The sequence below is a fragment of the Balaenoptera musculus genome, chromosome 1 (assembly GCF_009873245.2).
Source record: "Balaenoptera musculus isolate JJ_BM4_2016_0621 chromosome 1, mBalMus1.pri.v3, whole genome shotgun sequence".
In the NCBI taxonomy this organism is placed as follows: Eukaryota; Metazoa; Chordata; class Mammalia; order Artiodactyla; family Balaenopteridae; genus Balaenoptera; species Balaenoptera musculus.
Window position 1 is genome coordinate 75,306,747 of NC_045785.1, and position 16,129 is coordinate 75,322,875.

At 35.8% G+C, this 16,129-nt stretch overlaps 1 protein-coding gene across 6 annotated transcripts in view; it reads right to left on the reverse strand.

Annotated features, from left to right (window-relative positions):
* COL24A1 (collagen type XXIV alpha 1 chain) overlaps positions 1 to 16,129 on the reverse strand; it is a 389,657-nt gene that overhangs the window by 107,235 nt on the left and 266,293 nt on the right. For 5 of the 6 annotated variants that reach the window (XM_036826641.1, XM_036826634.1, XM_036826660.1 and 2 more), the window contains 4 exons: positions 11,949 to 12,002; positions 11,497 to 11,550; positions 10,138 to 10,191; positions 9,874 to 9,981 (listed from right to left, as the gene is read on the reverse strand). In XM_036826641.1, coding sequence (XP_036682536.1) covers positions 9,874 to 9,981; positions 10,138 to 10,191; positions 11,497 to 11,550; positions 11,949 to 12,002 — 270 coding nt within the window. The remainder of the gene's footprint in view (positions 1 to 9,873; positions 9,982 to 10,137; positions 10,192 to 11,496; positions 11,551 to 11,948; positions 12,003 to 16,129) is intronic. The other variant, XM_036826651.1, reaches the window with a different exon arrangement.

Sequence of the window (16,129 nt, forward strand, 5' to 3'; positions counted from 1 at the left end):
AGAGACCTCTGGGACAACATTAAATGCAACAACATTTGCATTAGAGGGGTCCGAGAAGGAGAAGAGAGAGAGAAAGGACCCAAAAAATATTTGAAGAGATTATAGTCGAAAACTTCCCTAACATGGGAAAGGAAATAGCCACCCAAATCCAGGAAGCGCAGAGAATCCCATACAGGATAAACCCAAGGAGAAACACGCCGAGACACACAGTAATCAAATTGGCAAAAATTAAAGACAAAGAAAAATTATTGAAAGCAGCAAGGGAAAAATGACAAATAACATACAAGGGAACTCCCATAAGGTTAACAGCTGATTTCTCAGCAGAAACTCTATAAGTCAGAAGAGAGTGGCATGATATACTTAAAGTGATGAAAGGGAAGAACCTACAACCAAGATTACTCTACCCAGCAAGGATCTCATTCAGATTCGATAGAGAAATCAAAAGCTTTACAGACAAGCAAACGCTAACAGAATTCAGCACCACCAAACCAACTCTACAGCAAATGCTAAAGGAACTTCTCTAAGTGGGAAACACAAGAGAAGAAAAGGACCTACAAAAACAAACCCAAAACAATTAAGAAAATGGTCAGAGGAACATACATATCGATAATTACCTTAAACGTGAATGGATTAAATGCTCCAACCAAAAGACACAGGCTCGCTGAATGGATACAAAAACAAGACTCATATATATGCTGTCTACAAGAGACCCACTTCAGACCTAGGGACACATACAGACTGAAAGTGAGGGGATGGAAAAAGATATTCCATGCAAATGGAAATCAAAAGAAAGCTGGAGTAGCAATACTCATATCAGATAAAATAGACTTTAAAATGTTACAAGAGACAAGGAAGGACACTACATAATGATCAAGGGATCAATCCAAGAAGAAGATATAACAATTATAAATATATATGCACCCAACCTAGGAGCACCTCAATACATAAGGCAACTGCTAACAGCTATAAAAGAGGAAATCGACAGTAACACAATAATAGTGGGGGACTTTATCACCTCACTTAAACCAATGGACAGATCATCCAAACAGAAAATTAATAAGGAAACACAAGCTTTAAATGACACAACAGACCAGATAGATTTAATTGATATTTATAAGACATTCCATCCAAAAACAGCAGATTACACTTTCTTCTCAAGTGTGCATGGAACATTCTCCAGGATAGATCACATCTTGGGTCACAAATGAAGCCTCAGTAAATTTAAGAAAACTGAAATCATATAAAGCATCTTTTCTGACCACAACACTATGAGACTAGAAATCAATTACAGGGAAAAAAACGTAAAAAACACAAACACATGGAGGCTAAACAATATATTACTAAACCAAGAGCTCCCTGAAGAAATCAGAGGAAATCAAGAAATACCTAGAGACAAATGACAATGAAAACACGACGATCCAAAACCTCTGGGATGTGGCAAAAGCAGTTCTAAGAGGGAAGTTTATAGCTATACAAGCCTACCTCAAGAAACAAGAAAAATCTCAAATAAACAATCTAACCTTACACCTAAAGGAACCAGAGAAAAAAGAACAAACAAAAGCCATTAGCAGAAGGAAAGAAATCATAAAGATCAGAGCAGAAATAAATGAAATAGAAACAAAGAAAACAATAGCAAAGATCACTAAAACTAAAAGCTGGTTCTTTGAGAAGATAAACAAACTTGATAAACCATTAGCCAGACTCATCAAGAAAAAGAGGGAGAGGACTCAAATCAATAAAATTGAAATGAAAAAGGAGAAGTTAAAACAGACACTGCGGAAATACAAAGCATCCTAAGAGACTACTACAATCAACTCTATGACGATAAAATGGACAACCTGGAAGATATGGACAAATTCTTAGAAAGGTATAACCTTCCAAGACTGAACCAGGAAGAAATAGAAGATATGAACAGACCAATCACAGGTAATGAAATTGAAACTGTGATTAAAAATCTTCCAACAAACAAAAGTCCAGGACCAGATGGCTTCACAGGTGAATTCTATCAAACGTTTAGAGAAGAGCTAACACTCATCCTTCTCAAACTCTTCCAAAAATTTGCAGAGGAAGGAACACTCCCAAACTCATTCTATGAGGCCACCATCACCCTGCGACCAAAACCAGACAAAGATACTACAAAAAAAGAAAATTACAGACCAATATCACTGATGAATATAGATGCAAAAATCCTCAACAAAATACCAGCAAACAGAATCCAACAACACATTAAAAGGATCATACACCATGATCAAGTGGGATTTATCCCAGGGATGCAAGGATTCTTCATTATACACAAATCAATCAATGTGATACACCATATTAACAAATTGAAGAATAAAAACTATATGATCATCTCAATAGATGCAGAAAAAGCTTTTGACAAAATTCAACACCCATTTATGATAAAAACTCTCCAGAAAGTGGGTATAGAGGGAATCTAGCTCAACATAATAAAGGCCATATACAATAAACTCACAGCAAACATCATTCTCAATGGTGAAAAACTGAAAGCATTTCCTCTAAGATCAGGAACAAGACAAGGATGTCCACTCTCACCACTATTATTCAACATAGTTTTGGAAGTCCTAGCCACAGCAATCAGAGAAGAAAAAGAAATAAAAGGGATACAAATTGGAAAAGAAGAAGTAAAACTGTCACTGTTTGCAGATGACATGATACTATATATAGAGAATCCTAAAGATGCCACCAGAATACTACTAGAGCTAATCAATGAATTTGGTAAAGTTGTAGGATACAAAATTAATGCACAGAAATCTCTTGCATTCCTATACTGTAATGATGAAAAATCTGAAAGAGAAATTAAGGAAACACTTCCATTTACCATTGCAACAAAAAGAATAAAATACCTAGGAATAAACCTACCTAGGGAGACAAAAGACCTGTATGCAGAAAACTATAAGACACTGATGAAAGAAATTAAAGATGATACCAACAGATGGAGAGATATACCATGTTCTTGGATTGGAAGAATCAAAATTGTGAAAATGACTATACTACCCAAAGCAATCTACAGATTTAATGCAATCCCTATCAAATTACCAATGGCATTTTTTACGGAACTAGAACAAAAAATCTTAAAATTTGTATGGAGACACAAAAGACCCTGAATAGCCAAAGCAGTCTGGAGAGAAAAAAATGGAGCTGGAGGAATCAGACTCCCTGACTTCAGACTATACTACAGAGCTACAGTAATCTGGACAATATGGTACTGGCACAAAAACAGAAATATAGATCAATGGAACAAGATAGAAAGCCCAGAGATAAACCCACACACCTATGGTCAACTAATCTATGACAAAGGAGGCAAGGATATACACTGGAGAAAAGACAGTCTCTTCAATAAGTGGTGCTGGGAAAACTGGACAGCTATATGTAAAAGAGTAAAATTAGAACACTCCCTATCACCATACACAAAAAGAAACTCAAAATGGATTAGAGACCTAAATGTAAGACCGGGCACTATAAAAATCTTAGAGGAAAACATAGGAAGAACACTCTTTGACATAAATCACAGCAAGATCTTTTTTGATCCACCTCCTAGAGTAATGGAAATAAAAACAAAATTAAACAAATGGGACCTAATGAAACTTCAAAGCTTTTGCACAGCAAAGGAAACCATAAACAAGATGAAAAGACAACCCTCAAAATGGGAGAAAACATTTGCCAACGAATCAACAGACAAAGGATTAATTTCCAATATATATAAACAGCTCATGCCGCTCAATATGAAAAAAACAAACAACCCAATCCAAAAGTGGGTAGAAGACCTAAATAGACATTTCTCCAAAGAAGACATACAGAAGGCCAAGAAGCACATGAAAAGCTGCTCAACATCACTAATTATTAAAGAAATGCAAATGAAAACTACAATGAGATATCACCTCACACCAGTTAGGATGGGCATCATCAGAAAATCTACAAACAACAAATGCTGGAGAGGGTGTGGAGAAAAGGGAACCCTCTTGCACTGTTGGTGGGAATGTAAATTGATACAGCCACTATGGAGAACAGTATGGAGGTTCCTTAAAGAACTAAAAATAGAACTACCATATGACCCAGCAATCTCAGTACTCGACATATACCCTGGGAAAACCATAATTCAAAAAGACACATGCGGAAAGTGGCGGGGGTGGGGGGTTGTGGTGTGATGAATTGGGAGATTGGGATTGACATGTATACACTGATGTGTATAAAATGGATGACTAATAATAACCTGCTGTATAAAAAAATAAATAAAATTAAATTAAAAAAAAAAAGACACATGCACCTCAATGTTCATTGCAGCACTATTTACAGTAGCCAGGTCATGGAAGCAACCTAAATGCCCATCGACAGACGAATGCATAAAGAAGATGTGGTACATATATATACATAATGGAATATTGCTCACCCATAAAAAGGAACGAAATTGGGTCATTCGTAGAGACGTGGATGGATCTAGAGACTGTCATACAGAGTGAAGTAAGTCAGAAAGAGAAAAACAAATATCGTATATTAACGCATATATGTGGAACCTAGAAAAATGGTACAGGTGAACCGGTTTGCAGGGCAGAAATTGAGACACAGATGTAGAGAACAAATGTATGGACATCAAGGGGGGAAAGCAGCAGGGGGTGGGTTGTAAAAAAAAAAAAAAAGAAAGAAAGAATTCTTTTTTACACTTCAAAAAGTTAAACATAGTCCAGAATAGGAAAAGCTACAGAGACAGAGAGTAAATTAGTGGTTGCCAGAGGCTAGGGGAAGGGGAGAATGGGGAATGACTGGTAGTGGGTACAGGGTTTGTTTTTGGCATGATGAAAATGTTCTGGAATTAGACAGTCATAATGATTGCACAACTTTGTGAATGTACTATAAACCACTAAATTGTACACTTTAAACATGTGAATTTTATGGTATGTGAATTACATCTCAATGAACCCATTATTTTAGAAAACAAACACAAAAACAAAAACAACAACAACAAAAATAACCATAACTACAATAATTTGTTTTTGGATAAATAATACAAAAAGATTAAACTGTAACATCAATAACCTAAAATGTGAGGGGGGAGAAAGAAGTAAACGCATAAAGTTTCTGTATGATATCAAAGTTAAGTTTTATCTGCTTAAACTATGATGTACAATTGTAATATATTTTATGTGAGCCACAAAGGAAAAACATGTAGTAGATACACAAGATTATGATAAAGGATTCAAGGTACACTGCTACCGAAGTCCAAAAATCACAAAGGAAAACAACAAGTGGGTAAGCAATGAAGTAATAGTCTGTAAAACAATCAGCAAACAATGAACACAATGGCAATAGGAAGTCCTTCCTTATCAATAATTACTTTAATTGTAAATGGATTAACTTATCCAATCAAAAGACAGAATGGCTGAAAGGATTTTAAAAAAGAGACCCAGCTATATGCTGCCTACAAGAGACTCATTTAAGTTTTAAGGACACACAGAGACTGAGAGGGAAGGGATGAGGGAAGATATTTCAAGGAAATGGTACCCAAAAGAAAGCAGGGATAGCTATACTTATATCAGATAAAATAGATTTTAAGCTGAAAACAGTCACAAGAGACAAGGAAGGTCATTAATAATGATAAATGGGTCAATTAATTGATAATATATAATAATTATAAATATTTATGTGCCAAACATTGGAGTATCTAAATATATAAAGTAAATACTAACAGAAATAAAAGGAGAAATAAGCAGCAATACTATCTTGTTTGGGGACTTTAATATCCTACTCTCTAAAATGGCTACATCTTCCAGACAGAAAATTAATAAAGAAACAGAAGATTTGAACAACACTACAGGCCAAATAGACGTAATGGACATATAAGGAACATTCCATCCAACAGTAGCAGAATACACATTCTTCTCAAAAAATGTAAAAATGTTCACATGGAACATTTTTGTAGATAGATCATATGTAAGGCCACAATACAAGTCTCTATAAATACAGTTAGATAGAAATTATATCAAGTATCTTTCCAGCCACAATGGTATGAAACTAGAAATCAACAACAGGAGAGAAAAGTTGTAAAACTCACAAATACATGGAAATTAAAAAATGTTCCTCGGACCCTGAAGCCCTAGGTGTCCCAGTGGTTTTAGCACGATGAGCTCAATCGGCACTGGGTATGACCTGTCAGCCTCTACATTCTCTCCTGTTGGAAGAGTTTTTCAAGTTGCGTTTGCTATGAAGCCTGTGGAAAATAGTAGAACAGCTATTGGAATCAGATGTAAAGATGGCGTTGTCTTTGGGGTAGAAAAATTAGTCCTTTCTAAATTTTATGAAGAAGGTGCTAACAAATGACTTTTTAATGTTGATCGGCATGTTGGAATGGCAGTAGCAGGTTTGTTGGCAGATGCTCGTTCTTTAGCAGACATTGCAAGAGAAGAGGCTTCCAACTTTAGATCTAACTTTGGATATAATCTTCCACTAAAGCATCTTGCAGACAGAGTGGCCATGTATGTACATGCCTATACACTCTACAGTGCTGTTAGACCTTTTGGCTGCAGTTTCTTGTTAGGGTCTTACAGTGTGAAGGATGGTGCACAACTTCCACTGTTTAACATTTTTAAAAACCAACTCATTAATTTTTTCTATTGTTTTCCTATCCTCTATTTCACTTATTCCTGCTCTAATCTTTATCACTTCCTTCTTGCTAACTTTGGCCTTATTTTGTTCTTCTTTTTCCACTTCCTTGAAGAGTAAAGTTAGGTTGCTTATTTGAGGTCTTTCCCTTTTTCTAATGTGGAATTTATCACTATAAACTTCCCTTTTAGAACTATTTTTGCAGCTGTATTTACAATAGCCAGGACATGGAAGCAACCTAAGTGTCCAGCGATAGATGAATGGATAAAGAAGATGTGGCACATATATACAACGGAATATTACTCAGCCATAAAAAGAAACGAAATTGAGTTATTTGTAGTGAGGTGGATGGACCTAGAGTCTGTCATACAGAGTGAAGTAAGTAAGAAAGAGGAAAACAAATACCGTATGCTAACACATATATATGGAATCTAAAAAAAAAATGGTTCTGAAGAACCTAGGGGCAGGACGGGAATAAAGATGCAGACGTAGAGAATGGACTTGAGGACATGGAGAGGGGGAAGGGTAAGCTGGGACGAAGTGAGAGAGTGGCATGGACATATATACACTACCAAATGTAAAACAGATAGCTAGTGGGAAGCAGCCGCATAGCACAGGGAGATCAGCTCGGTGCTTTGTGACCACCTAGAGGGGTGGGATGGGGAGGGTGGGAGGGAGGGAGATGCAAGAGGGAAGAGATATGGGGATATATGTATATGTATAGCTGATTCACTTTGTTATACGGCAGAAACTAACACACCATTGTAAAGCAATTATACTCCAATAAAGATGTTAAAAAAGAATAAAGCTTATGGACTTACAATATGAAAAAAAATGTTATCTGAACTGTCAGAAAAAAAATGATAAACAAAATTGACAAACCTTTAGCCAAACTCACTGAGAGAGAGGACCCAAAGTTAGAAATGAAAGAGGAGACATAAAGGATACCACAGAAAGAAAAAGGATCATAAGAGACTACTACATACAATTATTTGCCAGCAAATTGAAAACCTAGAAGAAATGGAGAAATAGAAACATACTACCTACTAAGACTGAATCATGAAGAAATAGAAAATCTAAAAAGACAATGAATAAGGAGATTGAATCAGTAGTGAAAAACCTCTCAACAAAGAAAAGCCCAGGACCAAATGGTTTCACTGATGAATCATATCAAACATTTAAAGAAGAATTAATGCTAAACTTTCTCAAGTTTTCCCAAAATTTTGAAGAAGGAATACACCCAAAGACATTTTACAAGGCCAGCATTACTCTGATGCCAAGCCAGATAAGGATACTACAAGAAAAAAAAAATTCAGGCCAGCCAATATCCCTGACAAATAGAGATGCAAAAACTCTCAGCAAAATACTAGCAAACTGAATTCAATAGCATATTAAAAGGACCATACACCATGATCAAGTGGGATTTATTCCAGGTATGCAAAGATGACTCAAAAATCTGCAAATCAGTCAATGTGATGTACCACATTCCCAGAATTAAAGAAAAAAACCATACTATCATCTCAATAGATGCAGAAAAGGCCTGGAAAAAAATTCAACAACGTTTCATGATAAAAAGTCTCAACAAATTGGGTACAGAAGGAATGTACCTCAACATAATAAAAGCCATATATGAAAAACCCACAGCTAACATCATACTCAAAAAAAGCTTTTCCTCCAAGATCAGGAACATGGCAAGTGTGACTGGAAGTCCAAGCTTGAGCAATTGGGCAAGAAAGAGAAATAAAAGGCATCCAAGTTAGAAAGGAAGAAGTAAAACAGAAGTAAAACCATGTCTATTTGCAGGTGACATCTTAATATACAGAAAACTCTGAAGACTGTACCACAAAACTGTTAGCATTAATAAATGATTTCAATAAAGTTGCAGGATACAAAATCAACCTACAAAAACCCAGTCATATTTCCACACACTAACAACAAATTATCTGAAAAAGAAATAAAGAAAATAATCCCATTTACAATAGCATCGAAAACAATAAAATACTTAGAATAAATATAACCCAGGAGGTAAAATATCTATACACTGAAAACCAGAAGACACTGATGAAAGAAACTGAAGAAAATACAAATAAATGGAAAAATATCTCATTTTCACATATTGTTAAAATGTCCATACTATCCAAACCCATCTACAGATTCAGTATAATCCCTATCAAGATTCCAGGCACTTTTTTTTATCAAAATAGAAAAAAGGAATTCTAAAATTTTCATGGAACCATAAAAGACACCGAGTAGGTAAAACAATCTTGAGAAAGAAGAACAAGGCTGGAGGCCTCACACTTCCTAATTTCAGACTATATCAATACAAAACTATATTAACCAAAACAGTATGTTATCAGCATTACAACAGACATATAGACCAAAAGAACAGAGTCAAGAGCCCAGAAATAAACCCATGCATATAAGGTCAACTAATATTTGAAAAAATGTGATCGTATACACACACATATATATGTTCTCTATGTATACAATGTAATATTATTCAGTAATAAAAAGAAGGAAATTCTGCCATTTGAAACAACACGGATAGACCTTGAAAGCATTATGCTTGTGAAATAAGTCAGAGAAAGACAAATACTGTATGATCTCATGAATATGTATTATCTAAAAATACTCATAAGAACTCATAGAAACAGAGTTGTTTGGTGTTGCCAGGGGTGAAGAGATGGGGAAAATAAGTGAAGGTGGTCAAAGGGTACAAATTTCCAGTTATAAGATGAATAAGTTCTGGAGATCTAATGTACAGCATGGTGACTATAGTTAACAACACTGTATTGTGTACTTGAAAGATGCTAAGACAGTAACTCTTAAAAATTCTCACCACACACACAAAAAGGAAACTATCTGAGGTGATACATGTGCTAACTAAACTTATTATGGTAATCATTTAGCAATATTTATGCATAACAAATCAACAAGTCATGCACTGTAAACTTATATAACTTATATAATACATGTCAATTACATCGCAATAAAGTGAGAAAAAAATGAAGAAGTTCAATAGCATGTGTGACACGTGGGAAAAGTATCTTTTTTCCTTGGATGTTAGGAAGTCTGATAATCAGTCCCTGGTTTGCTCTTCACTCGAGCCATAGTTCCAACCTTCAAATACCAAATGGACATATAAAGGGGTCAAGAATGTGTGTGTATGGCTCACACTTGTGTGTGTGTGTGTGTGTGTATGTGTGTGTGTGTAGAGGACTGAGTTCACTGAGTATTGAACCCAGCAGTACTCACCGGAGGACCCATTAGACCTGGTCCACCCAGGGGCCCTGTGGTCCCTGGTAAGCCTGTCTCTCCCTTTTCTCCATCCTCTCCAGGAAGTCCTCTTCTTCCTGGGTCCCCCTGTAACCCAGTAAAAATTTTTGAGAAAGGGAAAGTAGTAAAATAATTATGCCATGCAATAAGAGATTTTTGTTGGCACATAAAAAATTATGTGTAATATTTGAAAGATTTCTCAAAAACATCTACCTTAATCATAATGTTAAAAGTATAGTTTACCTTTACTCCATCTTTACCCTGGAGACCTTCTTCTCCAGCAGCTCCTGGTTCACCCTATTTGGTAGCAGAAACATAAGATTTATTATTTTGCTAAATCATTTATCTAAATTTATTTTTTGCTCCTGGTATCTATAGAAGTAGCAGGTTTATATACATTTATTCCTACTTCTACTTTATTTATAAGGAGTATTTGAAAGTATAATGAACATGATTTAATTTGCCTGGAATAACTCTGAAGATGATTTAAAGAGTCATAGCACTGTAAATTCAAACACAAGATGGTCTCAGAATATTAATAACTTTTAGATAATTAAAGGTAATATGTATTCATTTGGTAGCTTTGGATATTTAGACAGCTATACCTATGTTTCTTAGTTCAAAGACTGTAAATACTGAATTTCATAAAATTATAGTATCTTGCTTTTCTTAATTTACATGGATTAATACAACTTAATTCAGTTAAGATCAGTGTACCAGATTTTTAGGGTCTGTACTTTCTCCCTTACAGAGAAGAGGCAACTATCAAGGCCCTGGTATATTTGGAAGTTGTCTTCTAGACACAGAACTTGTAGAAATGTAGAGCCACAATTTATGAAGCTATTAAAGAAGTACTGGCTCTCTTGCCACCTGAACTATTTAAAAGTAAATTAATCAGTGCGTCTTCACAGTTGCTCATTGCTCCAACTGCTGACACTTCCGTTACCCTGACCTCATACTTCCCACCCCCCTGAAAAAAAAGGGAAAATGAACAAGAAAGAAATCGAATGCAAAATACATCTCCCAACTTTACCTTTTAGTAAACAGATGTCTCTTAAAATTATCTTGGTCCCTGTTATTTTGGAAAAAAACTTACCACAGCTTAAATTAACCACTGTCTATATTAGAATAACTTCTGTAAGCTATCTCATCACAATTATCTACAGTTATTTCTTTGAATCTTGTTAACTTTGCATGACCCTAGTTTTTTGTTGTTGTTTTTCTAAACACAAATTAGATTTCAACGCCTGTCGGTCTTGTTAGGTCCGGAAATAGCATGAGAGTTGATCACTAGTATTTGTGAATTTCTTCTTCATGCTAACATTAGTGACAATCACAGTGACTCCACACATTTGGCAAGGATTCTGCTGAGTACATCTGATTCTGAGAAAAAGGATGTGTGTGGTTAGGACTCTCAATGCTACTAAATTACAATGTGAACAGAGTTTAGCATGCAGCTTTGGAAATTATGAAATGAAGACAAACATTTTCTATAATGCACCAGAAAAGTTTACTATACAATCTTTGAAGTCTTTAGGCTGAGTTTTGAGTCTTTAAAATAGGAGGGCCAGTGCATTAAAATGGTTTCTAGTAGGCACGTACCCGTAACCCTGCCTCCCCAGCCACTCCAACACTGCCTGCAGGTCCAACATCTCCCTGAAGAAACAAAGGGAAAGATTAAACTCTTTTCTACTAAAACTGCATGTCTAATAGTTATGGAGGGTATGAAGACAGGGGTTCCAAAACACTATTTTTTCCTTTTCTTCAGATTAATTTATTTATAATACTTTGCTTTTTCATTTGTATTCCCTCCCATATATAGCCGTATATATATGTGTGTGTATAGATATACACACACATACTTATCTGCATAGGGACAAATAATTTTTTTCTGAGTAATACTTTTTTCTGACTCATTTGAGAACACTTTCCATTTTTATCTGCTTTCCTTTATCTGCTTGCAAGATGGTGGCTGTTTGCCAAAATACTGCAAACATCGGGGAGTCAATGGTGAAAGTTTAGAGACCTTCTCCTTTACTATTTAGGAAGGTTACCTTTGCACCTGGCTCTCCTTGCAGACCAGATTCTCCCTCAATACCTGAAGGTCCCTAGAATAGAATGATTCGACACATTGTTTGTACACATTCCTTCACCAACATAAAGGCAATAACAACCTCATAAGAAGATGGAAGTAATTTTCAGCCCAAGGATGGGATATCTATGTCCAGGAAAGGATTTTTGCTGCTCTTTTATAAACTTCATGGCGTAAGACCAGATAATTTCTGGGACCGTTTAACAGTTCAAATGCTAAAACAACATCACCAGAAATCAGGACTGCTTAGACCAGTTTCTTCTAATCCTTCCTCTCGTCCTTTAATCTTTGGTCAAGACAAACTACTTCCCATTTCCTCTTCTAATTTTCTACCCTCATACCCTTACTATTCTCTGTGTTTTTCACTTTTTATTCTTCCCATCTATTTATGTTCATCCCTCTTGGAATACACTTCTTGAAAAAAATTCCATTTTCTTTATTGGTTTTATAAAATATATCACACAAAGAAAATATGAATTATATATATACATATATACGGCATTTTTTCCCATGCCCCTTTCATGGTTGGGTTCAGTTGGGAAGATTTTGGTTGAAGCTTTTATCTTGAAAACGTATAACTTCTTGCAACCTCTGGCTATTTATAAGCTTCGAGCTTCTATAATTGCTGTTGTATTGTTTTTTATATTTTTTTCTCTTGGAGACATTTATCTTGTTTTTGAGAATACTATGCCTGCCTCTCCCTTCTCTACTTCCTCACTCTCTCTCTTCTCTTACTCTATGTGTGTGTATGTATGTATGTGTACTTATACACACACAATTATAAATACATACATATGCATTCTATAATCCCCATGTTTTCAGAGTAGAGGGGTAGTTTAAAGCCATTAACCTATGATACTATCTTGACCAGAAGTTTCCTGTTTGCTTTCTGTCTTCCAGGGATTCCTCAATAGTTCTGATCCACGGGTGATAACCTTCCGAATAATTATTAGAGATTAAAATATCTCTTATGTTGTTACAGTATTTTAGATGAGAAGTTCAATTTTCCATTTTGACTCAGCTTCCACAATCCAGACTTGCTTTGCTTTTTTCAAAATAAAAGTTATACAGGCACAATAGTACAGATGGACTTATAATGAAAAGCCCCAGCCCCATTCCTCAGAAGCAACTACTTTATAAAACAATTTGTTTTTAGTTCTCCCAATGGTTATTTCTATAACCAAGAAATCTACCTCTAATTCTTGATGTATTACCTTGCTAAAAGTTTAGTTCCCTTAAAACTCCCTCCATTTTACCATCATTTCACCAATTTTTAAATAGTTATATTATTTAAAATTTTCTGTTGGATACCTTTGTGACTTTACTGTTACAAGAGGCAGTGTATTACAGTACTTAAGAGGAAGGACTATGAAGTGAGACTGCCTGAGTTTCTGCTCTGCCTCAGAAATTATAGAATGTAATATCCTAACCTAAGGTTAAAATTCTCTCTCAAGAGAGAATTCCAACTCTCTCAGGACTTCTTCCACATCAAGATTGCTTTTAATCTCCTAGACCTTGTCTATTCCCCAGTTTCACCCAATCTGTCAGCTCCTCTTGGCTTCTTTTATTCTTAGGCTAAATCCAATAGTTGATCTTCTGATCTCTGTGGTACCTCTTTTCTTATGCCAATCTTGGATTAGCGCTTTAAATTGCCTTGTCCATTTCTATTCCCAGTTGAACATCAATGGAAAAATTACACTCTTGTGCAAAGTCGCTTCATTACATATTGAGAGGCACAGTGACTAAGAGAATGGGTTGCAGAGAGAGACGGCCTAAATTTAAATGTGGGCTCTACCACTACTACCAGCTATTGCTCTTGAACAAGTTGCTTAACCATTTCATGTCTTAGTTTCCTCATCTGTAGAATGAGGATAATTGCATTACCTCATGGGGTATTGTGAGAATTCATTAATATGGTAAAGTACATAAATACTGCTAGGAACATACAAAGTTCTCTGAAGTTGTTACCTATTATTAACATCATTATTATTAATATAATGCAAATTCAAAGTCTCCTACTTCAGTTTTACTTTTAATAAGGTATATTTGCTTTTACATGTCTTTAGTCATTTCCCTCTTCCATTATCCTCAACCACTATTCTAAACCAGCATATTTTCCTCAGTAGAAAATATGCTCAACCCCTACTCCTTATCACGACAGATTCTTGTCTCCTACCCTGTTAAAAAAAAAAAAAACTCAAGTTATGAGGTATGACTTTCCTCTGCTTTTTTTAGACTCAGAGGATGGATGTGGCATAGTATAGGTTTTCAGCACTGGCTTTTGAATCAGATGCGGATTCAAAGCCAAGGTCTGCTACCTGTTAACCATTTACCTTGGGCAGAGTAGCAGATTATGACTAACATTCTTCTTTTCTTGTCTCAAGAAAGGATATTGCCATCCATCCTGTTGAAATCTGGAAATAATTTTTGACTTCTCTTTCCCCTTTACTTTCCATATCCCACAAATATGCAGGTTCTCCAGAATTTATGTAACAAACATTTCTCAAATACATCCCCTTCTTACTTATGCTGACTACTTTAGTTCGGGCCTCCATTGTTTCTTAACTAGTTGAATGCAACAGCCTTTTAGAAGGTATATATGTCTGCACTCTTGTCTTCTCAAATACATCTTCCTTGAGGCTGCTAAAATGATCTTCCAAAAAAACAAATCTGACTTTATCACTGCCCTATGTCTACCTCACAATGACTTACTGTAGCCCATAAGATGAAAAGTTCAAGCTTCTTAACAGAGTATAGAAGATTTTTCGTTTGATCTAACCATTTCTCTGTAATTTCATCTATCATCACTCTTTGTTTTGACTTTAAGCCTCAAAGAATCCATATTGCCTCACGTTTGCATGTTCCTACTCATACTACCCCTTTTTCTGGAATCGCCATATCCTTATTCCCTCTTTTCATATGGCTAACTCATACTCATTCCTTAAAACTCATTACCCTCCCCCCGCCTCAACACAGACAAGTCTTCTTTTTCCCCTTATCCAGGTAAGGTTACATACCCATTGCTGTACTCTTATAATGCCCTGTGAATGTCTCCATCATTGGGTCTAACAGATGGAAATATAATGATCTTTTACATGATTATCTTCTGGAATAGATTATAAACTGCTAAAGGAGTCAGGGACCATATCTCAGCCACCCTTGGACTCCCAGTGGATACATAGTACACAGCAAGAAAGCATGGCATAATCGTGGAATCAGAGGAGGAGAAAAGTTCTATTGGAATGTGGTTGAACAGGTCTGCAGACATTAGACAACGCAGAACATTACCATGTTAAGAAATTGGCATTTTATTAAAGGCGATGAGAGCCACTGAAAAATTTCAAGGACAAGAATGATATGACAAAGGTAAACTGGCCACAAGTAGCTAAGGAATAGTGGCAGTTGGAGGAGACACGGAATTAGAGCAGAGGACTGGAGCACTGGCAATGGGGACGTAAAGGAAAGGATGGAGGTGAGACATTAGTGGGAGCTTATTCAAAGGGAAAAGATAGCTGATTGAACGGGGTGAAGGAGGAAGAGGAGTCTAGGATGACTCTCAGTTTGGGGTTACTGGGCGTAAGGGATATCTTTCAGTGAGATGAGAATAAAAAGAGGAATAACAGTGGGAAAGCGATGGGTTTGGTTTAGATATTTTGAATTTGAGATATTTGTGGGATACCTAGGTGCATACATAAAAGACAACGGGAAATCAGTAACTGGAGTCCCAAGGAGAGAGGCATGAGTTAGAGCTATCAAGCTGAGAGCTATCAGAATAATATTGGTAATTAAAGTCTATGTGATAATATGATTGTAAGCTGAGGAAGAGGAAGGACAGCTTCCCATCAAGACTGAGGCTAATCAGAAGGTAAAAAGCAGAATCAAGAGGGAGCAGTTTCACAGAAGCCAAGGGAGGAGAGAATTTATGCCTAATTTTTTAGGGCTAAAGTTAACAAACAAAAGAAATGAAGTAATTGGATTTTATAATTATAACAAGTATGGTTTATTATTCTAAAATATATCTTGAATAAGAGTCACTTTTCAATATTCTTCTATAATGGAGTGAAGGGTTATCAAAGTTAACTCTAAATCAGTGAAGGGAAAGTTTTATTCACTTTTTGTTCTGTCATTTAAATGAACTGTTAA